A 19,947-nucleotide genomic window follows, 5' to 3' on the forward strand; every position below is an offset into this window, starting at 1 on the left:
TTCAGCAAAACAAAACAAAAATCACCTGTGTGAATTGTTGTCGTTTTGCTAAAAGAACGCACGTCCTTTATTGGGGGTGATCCGTGGACGGAACTTTAAAACGGTGGTTGTGTTTAAAATTCCGTAACTTTTGAATGATTCTTGTACTAAAAGAAAGCTTATATGAATTGGGTTTTCATATCCTAGATTTTGAAAGTGCTACATGCAGAACTTCACTAAAACAATAGTCCCTACATCTAAATTCCGCGGGTTTTTTTTACTCACCCTGAATACCTTAATATCAATATTGGCGATGATACAAGCAGCGCAGGAAAAGCCACTCTATATAATTATGTGCTCAGAATTATCTAAATAGTTTGCTAAGATACCATGTTGACTATCAGCTAGCTTAAATTGTGTGGAAAGAGGGCAGGGATCATTGAACGGAACTTGTGAAATATTACAGGTGTTCTAAACTGCACGACTACCTAAAAACTAGGTGAGATTTATGAAGAGGCTTTCCGTTACAAAATTGGATCTGTAGCTGTTTCATCACGTACAATGACCTTGTTATTCTGTTTTGCAGAGTGGGTTTGCAGATGGAACGTGTAAAATAAAGAGTCAATTACTAATTTACTCATTCCAAGCAGGATGCAATTTTATTTCGTTTAAGAAAAATACTCGAAACTGTTACAATAACCTGGGCATATTCAACACGTCAGAAATAAACATTTATTTTTACACTTTCTAATGCATTTACTAGAAAGTTGCTTAATCGTATCGAACTTTAGTTTTAGCCACATATCGGACAAGAGAGAAAATATGGCGGCAAAGACAATCCACCAAAAATGTTTAATTCACAATACAAAGTGTAACAGATTTACAAATTGTATACAGTTGATAACTGGTAATTACAAATGAACGAAAACAAGCCACCCATGAATATGAACAATCTATATCTGATACACAAACATACATCATTTAAATAGAAAAGAATGTTAATTTGAACGCGTAAACAGATTCCCAATGCAGCAGCGTGTAACAACAACAAAATGTTTACAAAACGTAACAAAACAAAAAAAAAAGAATCAAACAGAAAAACAGACACATTTTATGCAGTCAATAAAAGCAGACCAACAGAAAAAAGTATAATAATTAATACATTAATACGAACATTCTGAACAACAAAACAAAACATCACCTCATAACGAAAATATCAAAATGTCCATAAAATGTTACTAAAAACCTACAGAAAACGCATGGCTACGGCGACGCATGCGCATACCAGAAACCGGAGACTTTTTTGTTTGGCCTAAAACAAAAGAATCATTCCTATTGTGCAAAAAAAACAGTTAAAATGAGGTATGCATTTTTACCACACACCCCGCTACCAATAAATCAATTACGTTTTGTAGCGGATTCCATGATGTTTGCTATAGAACTGATGCGTATAGCAGCCATCTTAGAGGGCATCTTGTTTGTTATTTTAATTCACAGAATAAACAACGAATGCATCGAAGGTTCATTCGTGCATATCACAGAACAACAAGGGCACTGCCCTCTACGGTGGCCGCTACGCATGAGGTTCATAGTGCCGTACTGTAGTGTAAACTATGGCCAACTTCGGGCAAGGACCATTAGTCGACTAGTGGTTGATTTGTGACGTACCTTACGCCTGCGCACTGATAGCAACGTGCGAACGTCTCTAGTCAAACGCTGGTCAAAATGTCATCGCAAAACTTCTGGATCCTTGCTCTCTGCTAGCGTTATGAATGCGCGCGGCTATTGGTTACCAGCGAAGCAACCAACCCCAGTAGGCTGGTTCCAAATAGTCGACTAGCGTAGTCAACCACCGTTGACTAGACAGAGTTCGGGCAAACGTTAGTTAACCATTGGTCATCTATAGTCCTTGCGCGAACTTGGCCTATTCTGACAGATGAACATCTAGAAAACAGAGCACCGAGTTGTCGTCCTGTGAGCTGCATGATCGAGACGTTAGGCTTCCAGCATCCTCATCCGTAAAACCGAGCACCACCTTGCGTCTAAAGGGTAAGTAAGAAATGAGAATAAAATGCATCAAGGGAGTTCGATTTTGTGTGTGATTCTATCTTACTCTCACAGTGGCATCAAAGTCATATTTAAAATGCACTTCCTTCTATCCACCAGGACGGTGGTATATCTGACCCACCTGCGAGTTGATTGGAGTCAGGAGTGCCAATTACGCTGTGCAACGTGCGTCTGAGGGGCATCTGATCGGAGATTATTGACCCAGCTAGGAGTCGCATACACATCAATCAAGGTCAGCACCATCAGGTGAGGTGTTTAAAACCTATTGTATAGAGGTTCGAAAAAAATAATATTGAGTTTGAAAAACAAATTGAGCATGATATAGGTTGTATAGTGTGTAATACATTATAATAGTGAACACTGAAAACTAACAAAATAAGTATTTCCTAACAAAATTGCAACTGTTTCTCAGTCTCAGATTCATGTCTTTTCAACATTTTTGCAAGTGGCGTCAGGATGCAACATTCTGTCCGAAACGTATTTTCAACTGAGCGTGTTTTCATAAGGAAAAACAGTATCGTCATCAAAATAATCTACCAAACTAAAGAAAAACTAGGTCAAGGGTTGAGTTTTTACTCTTACCTTCAATAGATTACAGAGGCACTTGCTTCATAGCGGATCAGCGCGTAGCACACCGTCCATCGAAAACCTATGTGAAACTGTTGGCAAAAACAAACTGGGAAACAAAAAAGGTGACGCCAAGCGCTAACAGCTGCAACGCTCTCGCCAGCGCGCCGCCTCTGTGAGATGTTTTGACTCTGATGGTCCCTATATAAAGCGATCGAGATAGACTCGCTGAGCACTACTCACGGGCTGAGATGTAGCAGTACAAGCTGCCAAGCGTGAAGTATCCTTCCTCGCTGCCAGCACCACCACCGGTGTCACCGAAGCGTAGCTGGACCACCGGGAGAACATCGGAGCGATAGTCAATTAGGGTAGCGGCGTCCTCGAGCCAGGAGGCTTGCTCCGCGTCGCAGTTACACTTCTCGCTGGAATCTGATGAGCATATAAAAAAATCAAAAATCAAAGGAATTTCTGATCAACCGTTCATTTGTACACCAAAAAGTCCCTGCCCAATTAATCAGGTTCAGGGTCAAAACCGACACTTTGCTTGGTCAGAATGACACTTCTGCCAAGGTTGCCAGGTCAAAATGACCCGGAAAATGAGTATAAGAGGAGGTCATTTTGACCAGAATAAGGGTCAATTCTGACCCTGAAATGTGTCAAGTTTGACGTTGAAAAGTGTCAAATTTGACCCTAAAAGTGTCAATTTGACCTTGACAAGTGTTAATTTTGACCTTGATGAGTGTAAATTTTGACCTTGACGAGTGTAAATTTTGACCCTGAAAAGTGTTAATTTTGAACCTGACAGGTGTCAAATTTGACCCTGAAAAGTGTCAATTTTGACCTTGGAAAGTGTTAATGTTGACCCTGAAAAGTGTCAATTTTGACCCTCAAAAGTGTCAGGCTAAATAGAATCCAGATGCCTGGTCAATCCGACCAGAGACTGTTTTTGTCAACGGCTGCCTCTCGAGTTATAAAGGACTTACCCTGGCAACTGCCGTCGACGCCACAGCTGCAGTAGCCGCTCTGCAGCGGCCCTCCATTGGCACTGCCCCAGTAGTCCTGACTCTGGCCGTCAAACGATACCCACCAACTGGTACCACTCTTCAAGAGTTTAGCGTCTGGTTAAAAAGAAATGGTGAGACACTTGTCATTCAAAGAAAATAACAAGAAACTGCCGTCAGCAACAGGTAAATTTCTGTGCCTAATAATGAACACGACCTTCTGTGACGTGGATGCATGCATGGACGTGGACCCCTTGTTCACGTAATATATGGACGTGCCACTTTTGAAGCAGTGACTTCTGTTTGGTAATGAGGTGTACAGGTAGTCTCATAACTAAAGACTTTCTAAGTCATTATCTTTGTGGAGCGCTGTGGTCGAATGGTTACGGTGGTCAACTCACGTGCCGTGGTACATATTGGCTCAAATCCTGACGGGGAACATTGTGCTTGTGTTCTTGGGCAAGACACTTCACTACGACAGCCTCCCTCCACCCCGGAGTATAAATGGGAACCTGTGAAGGTATAGAGACCAGAATGCGCTGATCTCGAGCTGCTGATCTCGTGGCCTGATGAACAGAGGTAATAACTGTGAAGCCCTTTGAGACCTTTGGTATAAAGCGCCACAGTACCGCATTATGAGCCAGCTTATAGCTTAGAAGCTGCTGATAACAGACTTACTGTAGCACTCGTACTTAATGTCCTGTACGCATGTCTGATAGTAGTCTGCGTCCGGGAGAGTAAACTGTGCCTGTAGCTGAGCCACGTCCATGTTCTCGTACAGGACGGATCGAATGAAGGAGCCCGCCGAACCCTCACCGGCGACGTGTGTGCGAGACTCGCTGTCGTGGCTGAGTTTAATCCGGGCGTGAGTGGAGTTGAAGGTCACATTGCACTCAGCTGTACATCAAAGGGAAGGAGATGCTCATGGTCATGTTGGGTTTTTTTTTAAATGGGACTTTGTGTCTGAATATTTGTTTCCTTTCAAAACCGGCACTATAACAGGCTTCTGTATTTGAATGGAACAGATCGACTTGCGGATGATTAAAAACCCAGACACTTTAATATCTCATCTCACAACTGAAACTTTAGTTGTCTTAACGGAGGAGTCGGGTTGGCCTAGCGGTGCTTTCCTCACCTAGCTTCCACCGCTGTGATGACCCAGGTTAGACTCCTGCCTAGCAGCCTGGGCCAATACGCGGATTGGGTTTTCAGTCCCTCCATGATTTAGTGGGATTTCCTCAGAACATTCTTCTGAGATTTTCCTCCCACATCTAAAACTGGAATTTCTTCACATTGTCTACTGGGCCCCATGGTGGAAACAGTGAACTCCACTGAATAGGCTACTCAGTTAAAAGAAGAATTAAACAATGTGTACCTTCATATCTGTACTTTAACCGTAGTCTTGAACTGAACTCAACCTTAAAAAAGATGCCATTGGTGAGTACAGTTGTTTTGGTGGCGTAAGGCGGAAAATTGAACGATCTGTTTTGTTAAAGAAGCAATGACGTTGAACCGTGTGTGAAATCTAACTACAGGGTATACAATGTTAATGTTGCAATGTGATGTTAAAGACGCAGCTTGTATTATCACTATAACGAGAGGACCAAACTCACCTACGAATGCATTTACAGGGCCACTCCCATCCGCATCAACGAGATAGTAACCATCGTCTGTGGCTCCGCCCTGTTTGGCATCATAACATGTCTGCACCTGCGACCCAACTGAGAGGGGGGAGGGAGAGAAAGCCAAAAAAATGTGGTATTAAATTCTCAAAACTTGGTTTAAAGCATTATTTTGCAAGTTTGGAGGAGGAACATTTACGGGTCTTCTTATCTCGATTTCTCATTTGTGTGTTGACACTGTTGTCTTGCCTTTGAAAAGGACAATAGTGGGATGTTGTGGTTCAATTACGGTGTTCGACTTGTGTGCTGTAGTACATGGGTTCGAAATCTTGACGGGGAACATGGTCCTTGTTATCTTGAGCAAGGCACTTTACCATTATTGCTTTGTCCTTCGGATGGGACGTAAAGCCGTAGGTCCCGTGTGTTAGGCATATATAATGCACGTTAAAGAAGTACCGGCAGTAACACCTATCGCAAAGAGGGTCTTCCCCTACATTCCGGCAGTGGCTGCAATATGCGCTGCAGCACCTTGTAAACCCTGTAAAAAGGTGCTACATAATGGGTATTTCTCATAACTTCATTCACCTATCTTTGAAAGTTGGAATAATTACCAGCGCCTCGAGTACCTAATTGTTGGTAAAAACGTGCGCTATAGAAGACTCCGGTATTACTCAACTACACGGGATTGTGATTCAGGAGATCATCCAAGTCAGAAATTTCCTTTCTTGGATGTTCTCAATCAATTGATTGCACCGACCAACCAATCTAGGATAAAACAGTACACAATGCAAAACTCAAGTCCGCACCTCTCTCGTAGCACTTCAAAGTCCCCAGGGTAATAATCGCTCTTTTATTGCTGCTGGTTTTTCCAATTCGGACCTGCGAGACCGGAAGTTCACCCTGGTCGGTGAGGTACCCCTTGTCCTCCTTCCAAGACGTGGAACCGCTCCCGCAGTTGCAAGAGTCGGAAGTTTGGTAGCAGGAGCCGGTAGGTCCGCAGGCGCATGCGTAGGCCTCCGTTGTTCCGGACCAGTGGGTCATACTTGTGCCATCGTGGGTCGCCCACCAAGCGTACAAATTGTTGCCACTGTACATTTTGAATTCTAACAGGGGAAAAAGGGACCCAACCAAAAAACAGAAGAAGTAGTTTTAAGGTGGGTACGGAGCAGGATAAAAGTAATTTTTAAGACTTCGTTCGAGAAAGTTGGAACATCTTTATTAGTTTGAGAACCTTTCCGAAAATATTGAATGCCTTTCTATGAAGTAGACAACAAGGCAACATTAATAATGTTAAGCAATCGACTATCGGATTTCATTAACTACTCTGTCTTTTTTTTAGCGTCTTGATGCCTTATAACCACATCTTACTACTGCACTGAAGTCCTAAGTACTGGGTGCAGGCCGTCGAAGCTCCGACCAGACTAGCAAGCGAGGCTAGGCTAGCTCCGTCCGAGTAGGCGATATCTTTGGCAAAATCCCCAGCTTTAGGGTACTCTGCGATCTCATTGTCCCCTTCGAAGTTGTGCCCAATTTCCATGGTGACTGCGTTTTTTACTGTGCTGAAATCACAGTGAACTGAAAGAGAAAAGTTTCCATTGTCAATTTGTACACGGCACCTTCTGAGAAAATTAATTTCCCTAAAATGCAAGTCTGACTTTTCGATTTCCAACAATCAAATATGTTGAGCTGCATATGAGAACTGGTACTCGCCAAAGCGTTCTGAAAAGTAATCAGTACTTGGCTGAGGATTTTTTTCGGAAAGATGATGACATCATCTTAGAAGTAACAAACTTGTTACTTAGTAACTTTGCTTCGGTATTTTTATGTTGGTTATTCATTGGGGCGGAATGTTACATTGTTACATTGTCTGGTACCCAGGGGAAGTGTTGGTTATTACCTAGTACAGGTTGTAGGGCTCCGGCTCCATCTGGGTCCAGTAAGTAATATCCATCGGTTGAATAGCCGGCAGTCTGAGCAGCTAAACAAGACGTCGGTAGAGCAGCGGCTGAGGAAGACAAGTAATTGCAAAAAATCTCTCAAATTGAAGTAACCTTTGTTTACGTTATTGATGCATCCAGCTTTAACCAGCCAATTGTGTAAGAGAACAATAAATCAAACACACAATTAAAGCAATGCAATTCAAGTTTCATATATATTCTTCAAAATGTTGTTCTGATAATTTTGCCTCGCGCTCACTGAAGAACGCGTCCAAGCTACTCACATGACTCCATGCACACAAGGCTGCCTAATGTGAAGGTCGCAGAGTTTGAAGAATCGATGTCACCAATCTTCAGGGTTTTCACCGGCAGTTTGCTGTAGGCAGACAGATAAATGCAGTGTGTAAAGACGACTCACATTGGACTCTCAAATTTCAAAATGGTTCCAGTGCAATTAGATGCAGCAGGTGTATACAGGGTGAGTAAAAAAAAGAAACCCAAATGTCGGGACCCATTGTTTTAGTGAAGTTTTGCATATAGCACTTTCAAAATCTAGTTTATGTAAGCCCAATTCACAAGCTTTCTTAGTAAAAGAATCATTAAAAAATCACTCATGTACTTTTCAAGTTACGGAATTTTAAAATCAACCACCTTGTTGAAGTTCTGTCCACGGATCACAAAAAGGTAAATGTTCTTTCAGCGAAACGAAAACAAATCACATATATAGGGATGTGTTTAAATTGTTTTCGTTTTGCTGAAAGAAGGCAAACCTCTTTTGTGATCCGTGGACAGAACTTTAAAACGGTGGTTGTGTTTAAAATTCCGTAACTTCAAAAGTACATGAGTGACTTAAATGATGCTTGTACTAAAAAAACTAAGGAATTGGGCTTTCATATCTTAGATTATGAAAGTGCTACATGCAGACCTTCACTAAAACAATGGTCCCGACATTTGGGTTTCGGGGTTGTTGTTTTTTACTCACCCTGTACAGAAAGGGTTTTAGGTGCTCACTATAAATAGCCCACTAAAGCACCTGCTGTAAGCACTGACCTGTTGTCGGTAATGAAACCTCCGTCGTATGCAAGCTCGTCCTCGCCCCAGTCGGAATTGCACTTGTTTCCGTCGATGCAATTCCCCGCCTGACCACACCGGCAGCCGCTGGCCCCCGCCGGGTCCGCCCCTGCCCAGTACGTCATCTGTTCATCGTTGTGAGACTCCCACCAGACGTACTGTGTGTTACCATTAGAACTCCAGATCCTGGCATTGGAACTCACGTAGTAGAGGGATTGGTGGCAGAATTGAGAGGCGGCGGCCAGACTGGCTATCTCGGCTGAGGAAAGACCAAAATGGAATTCAGATTCAAATATCGTCACACCCAATCTTTAGTTTCTACAGTTTGTTAGATTGTTTCAGCAAAACTTAGGCCCATAACCTCCGATGGGTGCATACCTATGTTCCCCAATACCTATGTTCCCCAACCCTAACCCGAACCCTTACCATCAAATCTAACCCTAACCCTAAAGAATTTTGGGGAACATGTAGGTATTGGGGAACGCGGTTCCCCCCCCCCCCCTCCTCACTGATCTATACAACCCGGCTTCTCAAGGAGTATTTCTTCAACGTGTTAATGACTCTCGAACTTTGTCCGTACCTTTTATGAATATACAAAGAGCTGGGCGTATACACAATCCGCTCATCACAATTAACTATTTTTTCCAAAAACTAAGAGCAAATCAAGCTTAGTAAAATATCAAGCTGAAGGACTATAGTGGCCTACTTGATTTTAAGTCCAAACTTGGTGCTTGGTACTTGGTGGGTTCTTCTCCTAAGGACTTCCACAAGGGAGTATAACTAGGAGGCCAGAAAAACCGGGGCAAACCCCTTCTCTTAGCGTGTTACTGGGTTCTTTTACGTGCGTTAGGCCTTATACAACACACGGGTACTCGGCGGCTAACCCACACTTTGGGCAATCGACTACAGAATTTACAAACCAAAAACCACATCCGCATATATCAAACCGCTCTTCAAGCTTTAAGTTGCCAGCTTTCCTTAAAGTCCATGAACCAAACCGGTCTGGGTCAATCAGAGAGCACTTACCAATGTCCACATTGTACGAATAGGTGATTGTATGAACATTTGATCCTGCGGCGGTGTATGTTCCGGTCAGGGCGGTTGCATTCAGATAGACTTGGCCGGGTTTGTCATGAGGAATCTGTTAAAATGTTTGACCAAAATCAGCAAGGAGTAAGTATAGCGACACTGATGGGAGACCATTGGTAAAACAGGGAAACGTAGGTTTTATTCACACCGTTAAAACGTCTAGCTATATATGTCGTCATCTATTCACCCCGTTTAAACGTGTAGGCCTAGTACTTTCGACACATTTTCACCTTGTTCATAATCAAACACCGAGCTCTTCCGTTCAAACGTTTAGCTCGTTCGTCATCTTTTGGCCCCGTTCAAACGCTTCGTCATCTTTTCACATCCTTCAAACGTTTAGCTTTTCCGTTCAAACATTTGTCTTTCGTGACGTTTCGCCACGTTCAAATGTTTAGCTCTTCCGTCATATTTTCTCCTCAGTTCAATGTTTAGCTCTTTCGTAATCTTTTTACCTCCTTCAAACGTTTAGCTCTTTCGCGATCTTTGCACCCCGTTTAAACGTTTTATTTCGTAATGAACTTGTTAGTTTTTTGTTGTACAAAAGAACGATAACAAATAGTTACCACTGTGTATGCCCCGTCGTTCTGTATCCGACTGAAGTAACAGTACACAGGGAAGCCGTTACCAGTGCCTCCTGGGTAAATCCAATGGTAACCATCCACCGTATTACCTGCTGTCTTGTAGTCCAAACAAGTCGTGTAGGCTGTCCAGGGGGAAAATTTTAACAAACAAAAGGGACATTCTGTCACGAGGCCATTGTTTATCTCCGGTGTAAGGATCATGAAACGACTGAGAATATTTCTACTACCCAATTGGATGTATGGGATGCTAGTCCATTGCAGGTTGCTCCCCAGCTAATGCCGGTACCCATTTATACTCCTGGGTGGAGAGAGGCAAGTGGGGGTGAAGTGGCTTATGACCAGCATCTGGATTCGAACCCCGACCCTCTGATCGTGAGTCACGAACCCTAACCACTTTAGGCCACACTCCCCACGAAAAATAAAGGTATATCAGTTAATCAGCTGGTGGGTTGGTCAGTTAGTCAATTTGATCAAGTTTCTGTTTTGTTTGTCTGTCATTCTGCGGATCGATTAGTCAACAACTGACTCAATTATCAAGACATCAATCAATCCAGGGATTTTTTTTTTATTAATAAATCAAAACTCAGTGATGTGTGTTCAACTTTGCGTCATCGGGAAAACAATGGTTGGTAGATCCAAAACAAAAATTCCTTTCCTTCTCAAAATCAAATTCGATGGTTTCAACACAGTTTTTCCCCAAAGCTTCAGATTTTTGTGGTTTTTTTTGTAATGCAGTAAAAACATCATTTTAACCACCGGAAGGTTTACTCATTTAAGTGACGTTTTCTCTCCCATCATCTCGTGTGATTCCCGTTTTACATTTACAACCCGATTCTGGAAAAAGTCAAAAACATATTGTTATTAATCCGTGACTTTTAAATACGCATTCATTTTTTCCCCGCTTGTTCTGCAAAGTTGGCCATAAATTTTGTTTAGCAAAAAAAATGATGGTTACTTTTAACTTACCAAAAAAAAAAGATGGTTACTTTTTACTAAGGGGCCTACCAAAAAAGATGGTTACTTTAACTTACCATTGCTGAAACCGCAGTAAACACCGTCGTAAGTGACCGGGTTGGATGTAACCGCTATCATGTAGAAACCTGGGGTGGTTTTACCAGCGTTGTACCAAAAAGTGCAGTTGTCGGCAACTAAAAGTTGACAAGTAAAAAAACAGTCAGATAAATTGTATCCTTCTGACTTGGTTTCAGTTAAATACAAGTTACACGAGTGCAAAGTATGATGTGACGTAGAGTCGCAGAGTCGGAGGTTTTGTTCACCGACTCCCGACCGGCGGCAATATTTTTTTATTTGCAGCATACATCACATCACCAACCCTAACATGAATATTTATCAAGCTGTGTGGATGGAAGACACTTATGTTCTCGTAGTGTTTTCCCTTCAATTAAGTTATCCCTACCAACAAAAGTATGCAATGAAAATGGACATGGGTTTGAACTATGGATTTTGTGATCCCAGTGGCATATCCAGCATTTTGATGTCGGGGGGGGGGGGGTCCTCAGAACATAAAAAAAATGTTAATTGAAGATTTGAAACCAAGTTTGATATACCTATTCTCTCTCCATACAGCTCGACACGAAGAGCTGGATAGTTATCAGACCAGCTCTGAGGATTTATCTTCAAGAATCGTGTGAAAAGGGGAACGGGTAGGAAGGCTGTCGCTCCCGTATTTCCATCCACGCTGTTACCAGTAAACAACTAGAAAAAATAATAATAAAGGGGCCATTACATGTATTTTTTTTCTTAATGCCATCCTTTTAAATCTATGCAAATGCAAAATTTGCATATTCATGAGCAAATGTGCGATGTCATTTCAGGCAATGTTACAGTTATTGAGCACCAACATTTGTCAGCATTTTGGAAACTTTGCTGTCATGGTTTTTGTGTGTGTGTTTTTTTTTTTTGGGGGGGGGTGTTGTTGTGCCGGTACATGACAGTAAGCTAACAAGCAAAGTTTTCTCACAAATGTTTACAATGAGCAAATTTTGAGTTCGCAATTTGAACAGAAAATCCCTGAGCTGAACAGGGTCTCCCTGGGAGGACATCACAGCAACAGCGCCCTCATTTTGTCGGGGAAATCATGCCAAATTTTCAATGTTTACAAAGAAGTGCACTTTTTAATAAGATTAACCAAAAAGGGATGTCAAAGGTGCACAAAATATGTTCCCAAGTAAAAATTTATGTCATGGGCCCTTTTCTTGAGGGGGAGGGGAACGTACCCTTTCATTGTTTTTATCATAATGTCGATCTTTTCCTATGATTCTTTATCATCTTACCTTTTGTGAACCTTCATAGTTGTAGTCGGTGTATGTCAACCCGTCCCGGCTGCTTTCGAGATAGTAAGTCTGCGTGAAGTAGCTTGCTATTTCGGAAACCCCTTGAACTTGAATCTATATGGAGTGCCGAACGTGACAAAAATGATTAAGGCATTTCTCGTTTAGAACAAAATAAAATCATTTATTTTCTATACCACAGTGTAAAAGCAGTCTGTATTTATTCTCACCAAGTTAAGTTTTACCAAAACTTTACCAGAACTATTTTGTTCAATGTAACAAAATGATTCTCCAAATAAGTTCATAAAAATTACTAAGTAACTCTCCACAGCATCATTTCCTATATACATTTTTGTCTTTTCCGCAAAGTTGCGGAAAAACCTTTGTTTCTGCTCTTATTTTTTGCTTTTCCGCTTCAAAGCGGAAAAGGATTGTTTTCGTTTCGAATTTTGGCTTTGTCGCAAGGTTCCATTATTCTCCTGCATGTATTATGAATCCAATGCTCTCCCACACGTAATATAAATCGTACGAATTTAAAATTTGTCACACGTATGAATCATAAGTTTTGGAACAACTTGTAATTTCTGACGATTTTTTTTTTTATTGAAATAGAGGCAGTTTTCTGCATATGCCCTTTTGCTGGGAACATTTTGGTGATAAAGCGCTATTGCATAAGGTCATGCACATATGCCCTTCTGCCGGGCACACGACGATATAAGGGAAAGTCCGATCGTCGTGAAACTTGGTGGATAGCTAGATAATGGTACTGGTATGCAAAATCCGAAATGACGTCCCCATGATGTCATCGCATGATTTTTTCATGATTTTTTTTAATATTTTCAATTTCATTCCACTTCCAAATTTTAACACTTCCTTTCATTGGATTGACTTCAAGGTTGGTACAAACCAAGACTACAATGCAAAAATGTGCATTGAAGTGTTATCAAGATGACGTCATCGCAGGGCACGGTGGCGCTATCATAAAGATGCATTTTTTAAGTCTCATATTGAGAAAACTATCTGTCCGAATGGGTCACAATTGCGTACAAATGTAGTCCGACACGTCTGATTTAATATGGATGATTTCTTTTTGACGATAATATATCTCCCAGACGCTACATGCTAAATTACAAAAAATCTTGTACCGTACACTTTAAAACGTTGCTCGTGCATAGTCTGGGACGTGTTATTGATAAAAAAAGTATAATGCGGAAAAAAAATGTTCTGTTGCAAACAGACATAGATAGTTCATTCATCTTTCTCTCTGAACGCCGTATTTTAAACACTCAGTTAATATTTTTCTTTTTCTGGGATTATATATACTTAATTGTACAATTCTTATGTCCCTTCAACCATAAATGTTCTGAAAAATTTTAAAAATTGATGCAATTTAGCCATTGGCTAAAAGTTCAATTTGAAATAAACCAACAATAATACGAGTCAGCATTCACCACGAAAGGAATTGGTAAAAACAACATCCTAATTATTGAGCGTGAAAACAGGGGCGTAAATCCGGGAGGGGTGATTGGGGTCTCACCCCCCCCCCCTCCCAATTTTTAATCAAGATCATTCCGCCCTCGCCACTTTTTCGTGGTGAGAAAAAAAACAACCGGATTTTGAGGTAGTTTTCGAACTTCCCAAAAACCAAAAATGTATTCAGTAGTTTTGAAAAAGGTACAAAAGCTTGAAATGCGCCGTTTGGATGATGAAAATCTGTATCATGAACACCGCCCCCAAGTGTCATGTGGTGTCTAGCAAGCCAAGCCCCCCCCCCCCCCCCTCGCTTTTCGAATTTCCAAGGCCTGGGCAATTTTTTTTATTTTAGTCATCCCCCAGTCCCCGGCACAGATTTATGCCACTGCATTACAAATAAATTGAACTTGTACCTTAGAGATGTAAGTGTTTCCCTTCAGATCTATGAGCAGATACTGGCTTGTGTCCGCAGCTGCGGCAACCCAGGCACCTAGAAAAATTAAACAAAAAGCGATACATATAATGTTCAAATTGATTATATTTGTTTTCCCACTAGAAGCCTCGGCAGTTTCAAGGAAATCTTCTATTTATTTTGGTAAGCCTTGGCAGCTGCGAGCACAGCTTTTATTAAATTAGTAAGCCTCGGCAGTAGCAGGCAACTTTTTATTTCTTCTAAAGCCTCGGCAGAAGCAGGCCAAGTTTATCATAGAAACCTCGGCAAGTGCGTGGTAGAAGTTATTAAATATTTATCATACCACCAAAATTAGACGTACGGACACCGTTTAGTCTGGCCGCGGCAGGAGTAAAGGTCACGATGTAGCTGGATGCTGTGATGTCACTGTCGGGTATGGTGGAATCCTCCATGCCAAGCGGTGACTCCAACACGATACGATTTGGGAAAACTGTAAAGAGTTTACCATTAAAAAATATCAAAGTGATCGTTATCCGTTTTGATAAATTAAAGCTCTCCTGATAAAAAATAAACAACAATAAAGCGCAATAAAGGCAGGCAATGAGTACACCCCCATCTTTTCCTAAAAAAACATTGGCTAAAGTGGTCAGAAATTGCCTCAGATCGCACCACAGAGCGTCTAGAATCCAAAAATGTTTCGGGGCCCTTAGGCGGGCCCCGAACCGCACGCCATAATTGACACACTTTTTGGGGACCACATTTGTTTGCCCCCCCCCCAAGAAAATGTGTTCTGGATCCGCCCTTGTTAGAGAACTATACTCGTCTTTATTTAGACTTAGGTATTATTGAAGCAGAACACAAGTTTGTGCCATTTGAAAAACTCAAAGAAATTGTAGGAAGTAACAGATTTTGTTGCTTTTTTCTTGAACTTACCATCCACCATGTATCTAATGGTCGTTGATCCACTGGATGTGTCGTAGTACCAACCCTCGCTCAAATTGGCATCAAGGAGGGCTTGTTCATTGGCCGCAATAGCTTGAATTAAAAAGAAGAAAAAATAGATCATCATCTTTTACTCATTGAATGATCATCAGCCACCAATCGGTATGCCCGCACTGACCTATTATAAATCACCCATTATCAGCGACCACCGATCCTGAATGATCGATTATCGATCGTCGATATCGATCACTCCCTCCCCGTTATTATAGTTATTATCATAATTATTTATCGTCATTTTCATAATCATAATCATCATCACGATCATCCTTTACAATCGTTATCATCATTATCTCAATTGATTCACTGAATCTGTGATGACATGCAGCCGCCACATTCTCTCAAATCAAAGGGCTCACAAACAATTTCTAGCAAAGAAAGAACATCTTTGCTTGACCAAGCGCATCTGAATGCGTGAAAATGATTAACAACTCAACACTGCTCAAAATTAGGTACGATTCCGCCCACATTTTGTCCACGTGCAAATTCCTGAAAGGTACAGTCCATCATTAATTTTGCAGCTATCCAAAAAGTAACTGACGTAATTATTGTTGAAACTTGATACTTGGTTTAAAGATAGTAAGAAAACTAAACTCCCTATGAAATTATTCTTTCTGGCATGCTGTCATTTTGAAGAAATCAATGACAGATGCGTCCCTAAGACTACACAGTGAGTGCTGAAGACGCATCATTGGAAATTTCCGTTCGTAGTTCGTTTTTTTTTATTCGGCGAAGCGCGCGTCTGCAATTAGTGCGGTGCAGGGTGACCGTTTTAGTCATAGACATCTCATTAAACCTTATGTCTATGGTTTTAGCCGATTTTCGGCTACATATGACAATCTAGCAGAAAGTCTAGCAGAATAAAAATGTTAGCAGATTTCTAGCTGAATTCTGTAAAATCGGTGATCCTATAGCAGAAAAATAAAGCAGATTTGTTTTGAACAAGCTTCAGTCGCTTCAACCAAATCCTTGAACGGCGGGGACAGGCCAGTCTTAGTGTTGAGGTTTCCGGCCTGACGCGTACAAAGTACTAATGACTGGAAGTCAGGCTAGACACGCGCCAAGTTTTTTGTTTTTCTTTGAAGGAATGTTTATGATGTTTTTATTTTTGAAGGAAATTTTATAACTTTATGGGTGATTAGCACATTTGTGTTAACTGCAGCAGAATTTTCAAGTGCATCTAGCAGAATTTCGCGATTTTTATCCGGTCACCCTGGTGTGGGTGTGGCCATGGGAAGGAAGAGGCCCAAGAGTTATTGCCCTCGTACGTGCGCATATCGTATGCGCATGGGCGGGGCTAATGGGTCAGTCTTTCAATCATGACAATCACAATGATAATGGGTCAGTCTTTCAATCACAAGTCATTCTAAACTGAAGAAAGTTTCTGAAGTTTTTTTTGTTTGTTTTTGGCTAGCCCTGTGTTTTAATACTTACTGTGTTTACAGCCATACAGCTCGGCCCTCAAGGCGATTCTTCCCCCATTCCACGACACTGGACGAAACTTGATGTAACGGGCCAGAACCGGGTCGGCCAGGGCATTAATAACACTGGTGTAAGCAGCATCGTTTCCGGTGAAAACCTGAGACACAAATTCACGTTCAGATGAAAATTTGAAGAAAAAAAAAACCTTCGTCATCAACGTACTATCATGAAAGAAAAAGCTATATACCGGGCCAACTCAATGGAATTTCATGAGTGAGACATAGTGCCAGGGTCGGTATGATGGGGTGTTTGATTAAGGAGAAAGATAAGGATGTTACCCCTAATCGCTATAATTTACAGTGTTCCAAGTGGTGTCTCAAAGCTTCAATTATGTGAGAGAAAAAGTTCAGAAAGTACGTAAGCCAATCATTTTGGGTTCAATTTGGAGCATAAGCATTGCAGACCTTACAGGGTGGGCCACCTAGTTCATTGTACTACGAATCTAGAGGAAGTATTTACGTGTGTGCTTTCCTATGGGTGCTCAGTGGACCGTGGACCCCCACTGGCTCTATATAGGAAAGTGCACATGTAAACAAAGTGTGACGTCATTAGTACAGAGGCTTATTTAACTTGTGATGCTCTCCCAGACTAATCCCCGCCCCCAATAACTTTGGATCAGTTCGAAATACGCAGTGCCCGGATGAACCGGGAGCCAGTCTCCCCAACTCCCCTTCTCTGGCCGTTCTTGGGGTATTTTGTGCGCGGGCCCATAGACTTTGATTTGAGAGTCTCAAAGTTTGAGACTACGATTATACACCTGCTGTTCCTTCTTACCACATCACTCCCACTTTCTTGATAAGTGGTGTAATTGACGTCGTCCAGACTGTACTCTATTTTATACGCTGACACCCACTCATTGGGCCCTTTCCATCCCCTGCTCTGAGTGGAGATCTGTGGAGACCGCGAATGATCAATAAACAAGTCAATAATTCCGATCAATAATTAAGGCAGTTCCTCCCTCATCCCATATTCATGAAGTTGTTAAGCAACAAACTGCGGGGGCTATCTCAAGACATACTTAAAGGGATAAAGAAAACACTGGCTTCTTCAAACTATTCAACACTTTCGCAACACTGTGAAAACTGTCTGTTGGCTGTTTCACTTTTTTCTTCTAAAAATAAGAGAGCGAAAGTTTTAAAGTGGTATAACTGTTTGAATTATAGAGTACATGCGCATGCAGAAGGCCTACACTATAGACAGGTTGTTCCTTTGTGATATGCAATGGGAGCCAATTTGTCCTTTTATTGTCACTGAATCTAAATAACAAATCCTGTTTACATGGAGGGTACACTGTGAAAACTGTCTATAATATTCCACAATCACCTGGGCAACGACGCTAAGAAATCCAATGTCGATCTTCAACCACTGGTTCGGATCGCTGACATCGGCCACCCAGCCCGTGCCTTTGGTGCGAGCGTCCTGATTGCGGCCGTAAGCCGCCCCGTAATCAGGGTCGTTGTCCAGGACGCTGGATGCGCTGAGCTGGTCGTCCGGGATTTCACGGGATTCCAAACCAAGGGCGTCGTTGCACTGTTCGTAGTCTGGTGAAGGCAAATTCAATTCAATTTAGTGATAGTTTATTCATCAAAAATCCTCACACACGTTCAAACACCCATATTTACAAATAAAAGTAAAACTTCATTTCGCTGTAGACTTTAAATTTAAGTAACAAGTGAGATGGACACATGCACTACATTTAATTGGAAAACAAAACATTTCGGTTAGATTTTTGGCAATGAGTAAAATTACTAGCCTGCTTCTATTTTTGCTGGTTTTTGCGTCCACGAGGTCCATAACCCTGCAGTGCTCACCTTTAAAACTCAACACTTTCGAAACGTAAACACATTCGAAACACTTTCGAAACAGTTGCGAAACACTTGCGAAACATTTGCGAAACACTATCAAAACACTTGCGACACAATAATATTGCGAAACACTTTCGCCGGGAACATGCACTTTCGCAACACTTTTGAAACTTTTTCGAAATACGTTCGAAACACTTTCGCAACACTTTCGAAACGCTTTCGCAACACTTTCGAAACACGTTCGAAACACTTTCACTTTTACTCACTATTCAGAGGAACGCTAGGAGCACAGTAGACACCTCCGTTCCAACCTGGTACAAGATCAACGTAAGGGTCCAAACTCGTGCACGACTGCTGAGCTGTAAGTTAAAAAAAAAAGAGAGATTTTTTTGAAGTGCTGTCTCTCCACAAAATGCACGTGCCATTTTAATTTATACCGAATACCGAATATTTTGCAGTAACCGCATGGCTTCCAACGGGGAGATTATTGTACCCTTGAACAAAAAAGTGGGACCTCCTTCGAAACTAGGCCTGATGCGGCCCTTCACGTTCGATTGGTCAAGTTTGGTTCCGTGTGAATTTTATGGCTGAATTAGAAACGAAATGCCCGAAAACGAGGACGGCCCGACTGTAAATAAGTTTGTTTTATTTCTGATGCGATTGACGGTGTATGTACTCACCAACTTGAATTAATCCAGCGAGAACCAACGACACCAACCAAATTTGGGACTTCATTGTACCTGCATTAAGAGAAAGCAAATTGTTGTTTTTTTCTTACCAAAATAATTAACCTCAAGATACTAAGGGTGCGCCACACAAAAGACATGACACTTCATACATCCAGATCTTAAGACGGCCATAACATTTTCCACAATTAAAAAAGGCACCTTCGCCGAACATCGTCACCAACCAGATAATGGAAGAGGAAAATGGCGCGGAAGATGGGTGCAATGCATGAGCCCGACCCCGCCGCCTCGCAAGTGTTTCCCACCGCATCGACGTCACTCATCAACCGTTGGCAGCGCATCACCGGCAACCGCATAAAATGCCAACGTTTTCTTTTTGGCAGTTTCAGAATCACCATACGTACCGTTAATTCTTCAAGATAAAGTAGAAGAAGTGCATCAAGCTCTTTTTAAGAAAAAGAGCATACTGGATAGTTTCCAAACTTAACTTTGGTCAGGTTGTAGTGACGATCACGACTCTTGGACGAGACTGCTGGCTGGAGTAGTTCATCAAGGCCAGGCCTTAAAAGTTGTGTGAGCGTCGCGCTGTGTGATAGGTTGGATCGATTAAATAGGAGAACTTTATGCCTGGGAATACTTTTCTTATTGTCCGATGCTCCAGCCGCCGCTTTTCAGGCTACGATTGATCGATACAATTAAGTAACAAAAATCAATTTAATTCTTTTAGAGAACAAAAAAAGTTTGACATGTACAAATAACAACGTGCAGTTGTTAGATACCTAGCGGCAGTATATCTAAAAAGTATAAAGGCTTAAATAATTATTGAGCATGCCTTGAAGCGGTTTCTTTTAGAAACTACAATGTGTGATCGATTTTGGAGTCAAT

General features: G+C 41.6%; 1 protein-coding gene across 3 annotated transcripts; it reads right to left on the minus strand.

The window, feature by feature from the left end:
* Nucleotides 1-1,911: 1,911 nt before the first annotated feature.
* Nucleotides 1,912-19,628, minus strand: LOC119729101. Of its 3 annotated transcripts, none has more exons than XM_038201619.1 (25): nt 19,467-19,628; nt 19,057-19,116; nt 18,643-18,735; nt 17,895-18,112; nt 17,346-17,462; nt 16,524-16,668; nt 15,024-15,125; nt 14,434-14,580; nt 14,092-14,168; nt 12,209-12,322; nt 11,483-11,630; nt 10,946-11,062; nt 9,897-10,036; nt 9,271-9,385; nt 8,224-8,503; nt 7,458-7,549; nt 7,134-7,241; nt 6,605-6,811; nt 6,043-6,339; nt 5,228-5,335; nt 4,293-4,511; nt 3,597-3,731; nt 2,629-3,042; nt 2,168-2,308; nt 1,912-2,021 (listed from the first exon to the last, which is right to left on the minus strand). In XM_038201619.1, the coding sequence occupies exons 2-23, from the start codon at nt 19,109-19,111 to the stop codon at nt 2,849-2,851; spliced, it is 3,228 nt and encodes a 1,075-aa protein (XP_038057547.1). In that variant the 5' UTR covers nt 19,112-19,116; nt 19,467-19,628; the 3' UTR covers nt 1,912-2,021; nt 2,168-2,308; nt 2,629-2,848. The 3 variants fall into 3 exon arrangements, with proteins under 3 accessions (XP_038057547.1, XP_038057546.1, XP_038057545.1); XM_038201618.1 differs by lacking the exon at nt 19,467-19,628 and adding an exon at nt 19,264-19,291 and having other exon boundaries at nt 1,912-2,014; XM_038201617.1 differs by lacking the exon at nt 19,467-19,628 and adding an exon at nt 19,264-19,291.
* Between the last annotated feature and the right edge of the window lie 319 nt (nt 19,629-19,947).

This window comes from Patiria miniata, unplaced genomic scaffold, assembly GCF_015706575.1.
Source record: "Patiria miniata isolate m_02_andy unplaced genomic scaffold, ASM1570657v1 HiC_scaffold_20, whole genome shotgun sequence".
Taxonomy (NCBI): domain Eukaryota; kingdom Metazoa; phylum Echinodermata; class Asteroidea; order Valvatida; family Asterinidae; genus Patiria; species Patiria miniata.

Bases quoted from the DNA above. Each gene is read 5' to 3' on its own strand.
- LOC119729101 (XM_038201618.1), bottom strand. The intron at 10,037-10,945 runs GTAAGTTAAAGT...CCCCCTGGACAG, and splicing joins TTACTGCGGTTTCAGCAATG to CCTACACGACTTGTTTGGAC. The intron at 6,340-6,604 runs GTAAGATGTGGT...TTCCCCTGTTAG, and splicing joins CTTAGGACTTCAGTGCAGTA to AATTCAAAATGTACAGTGGC.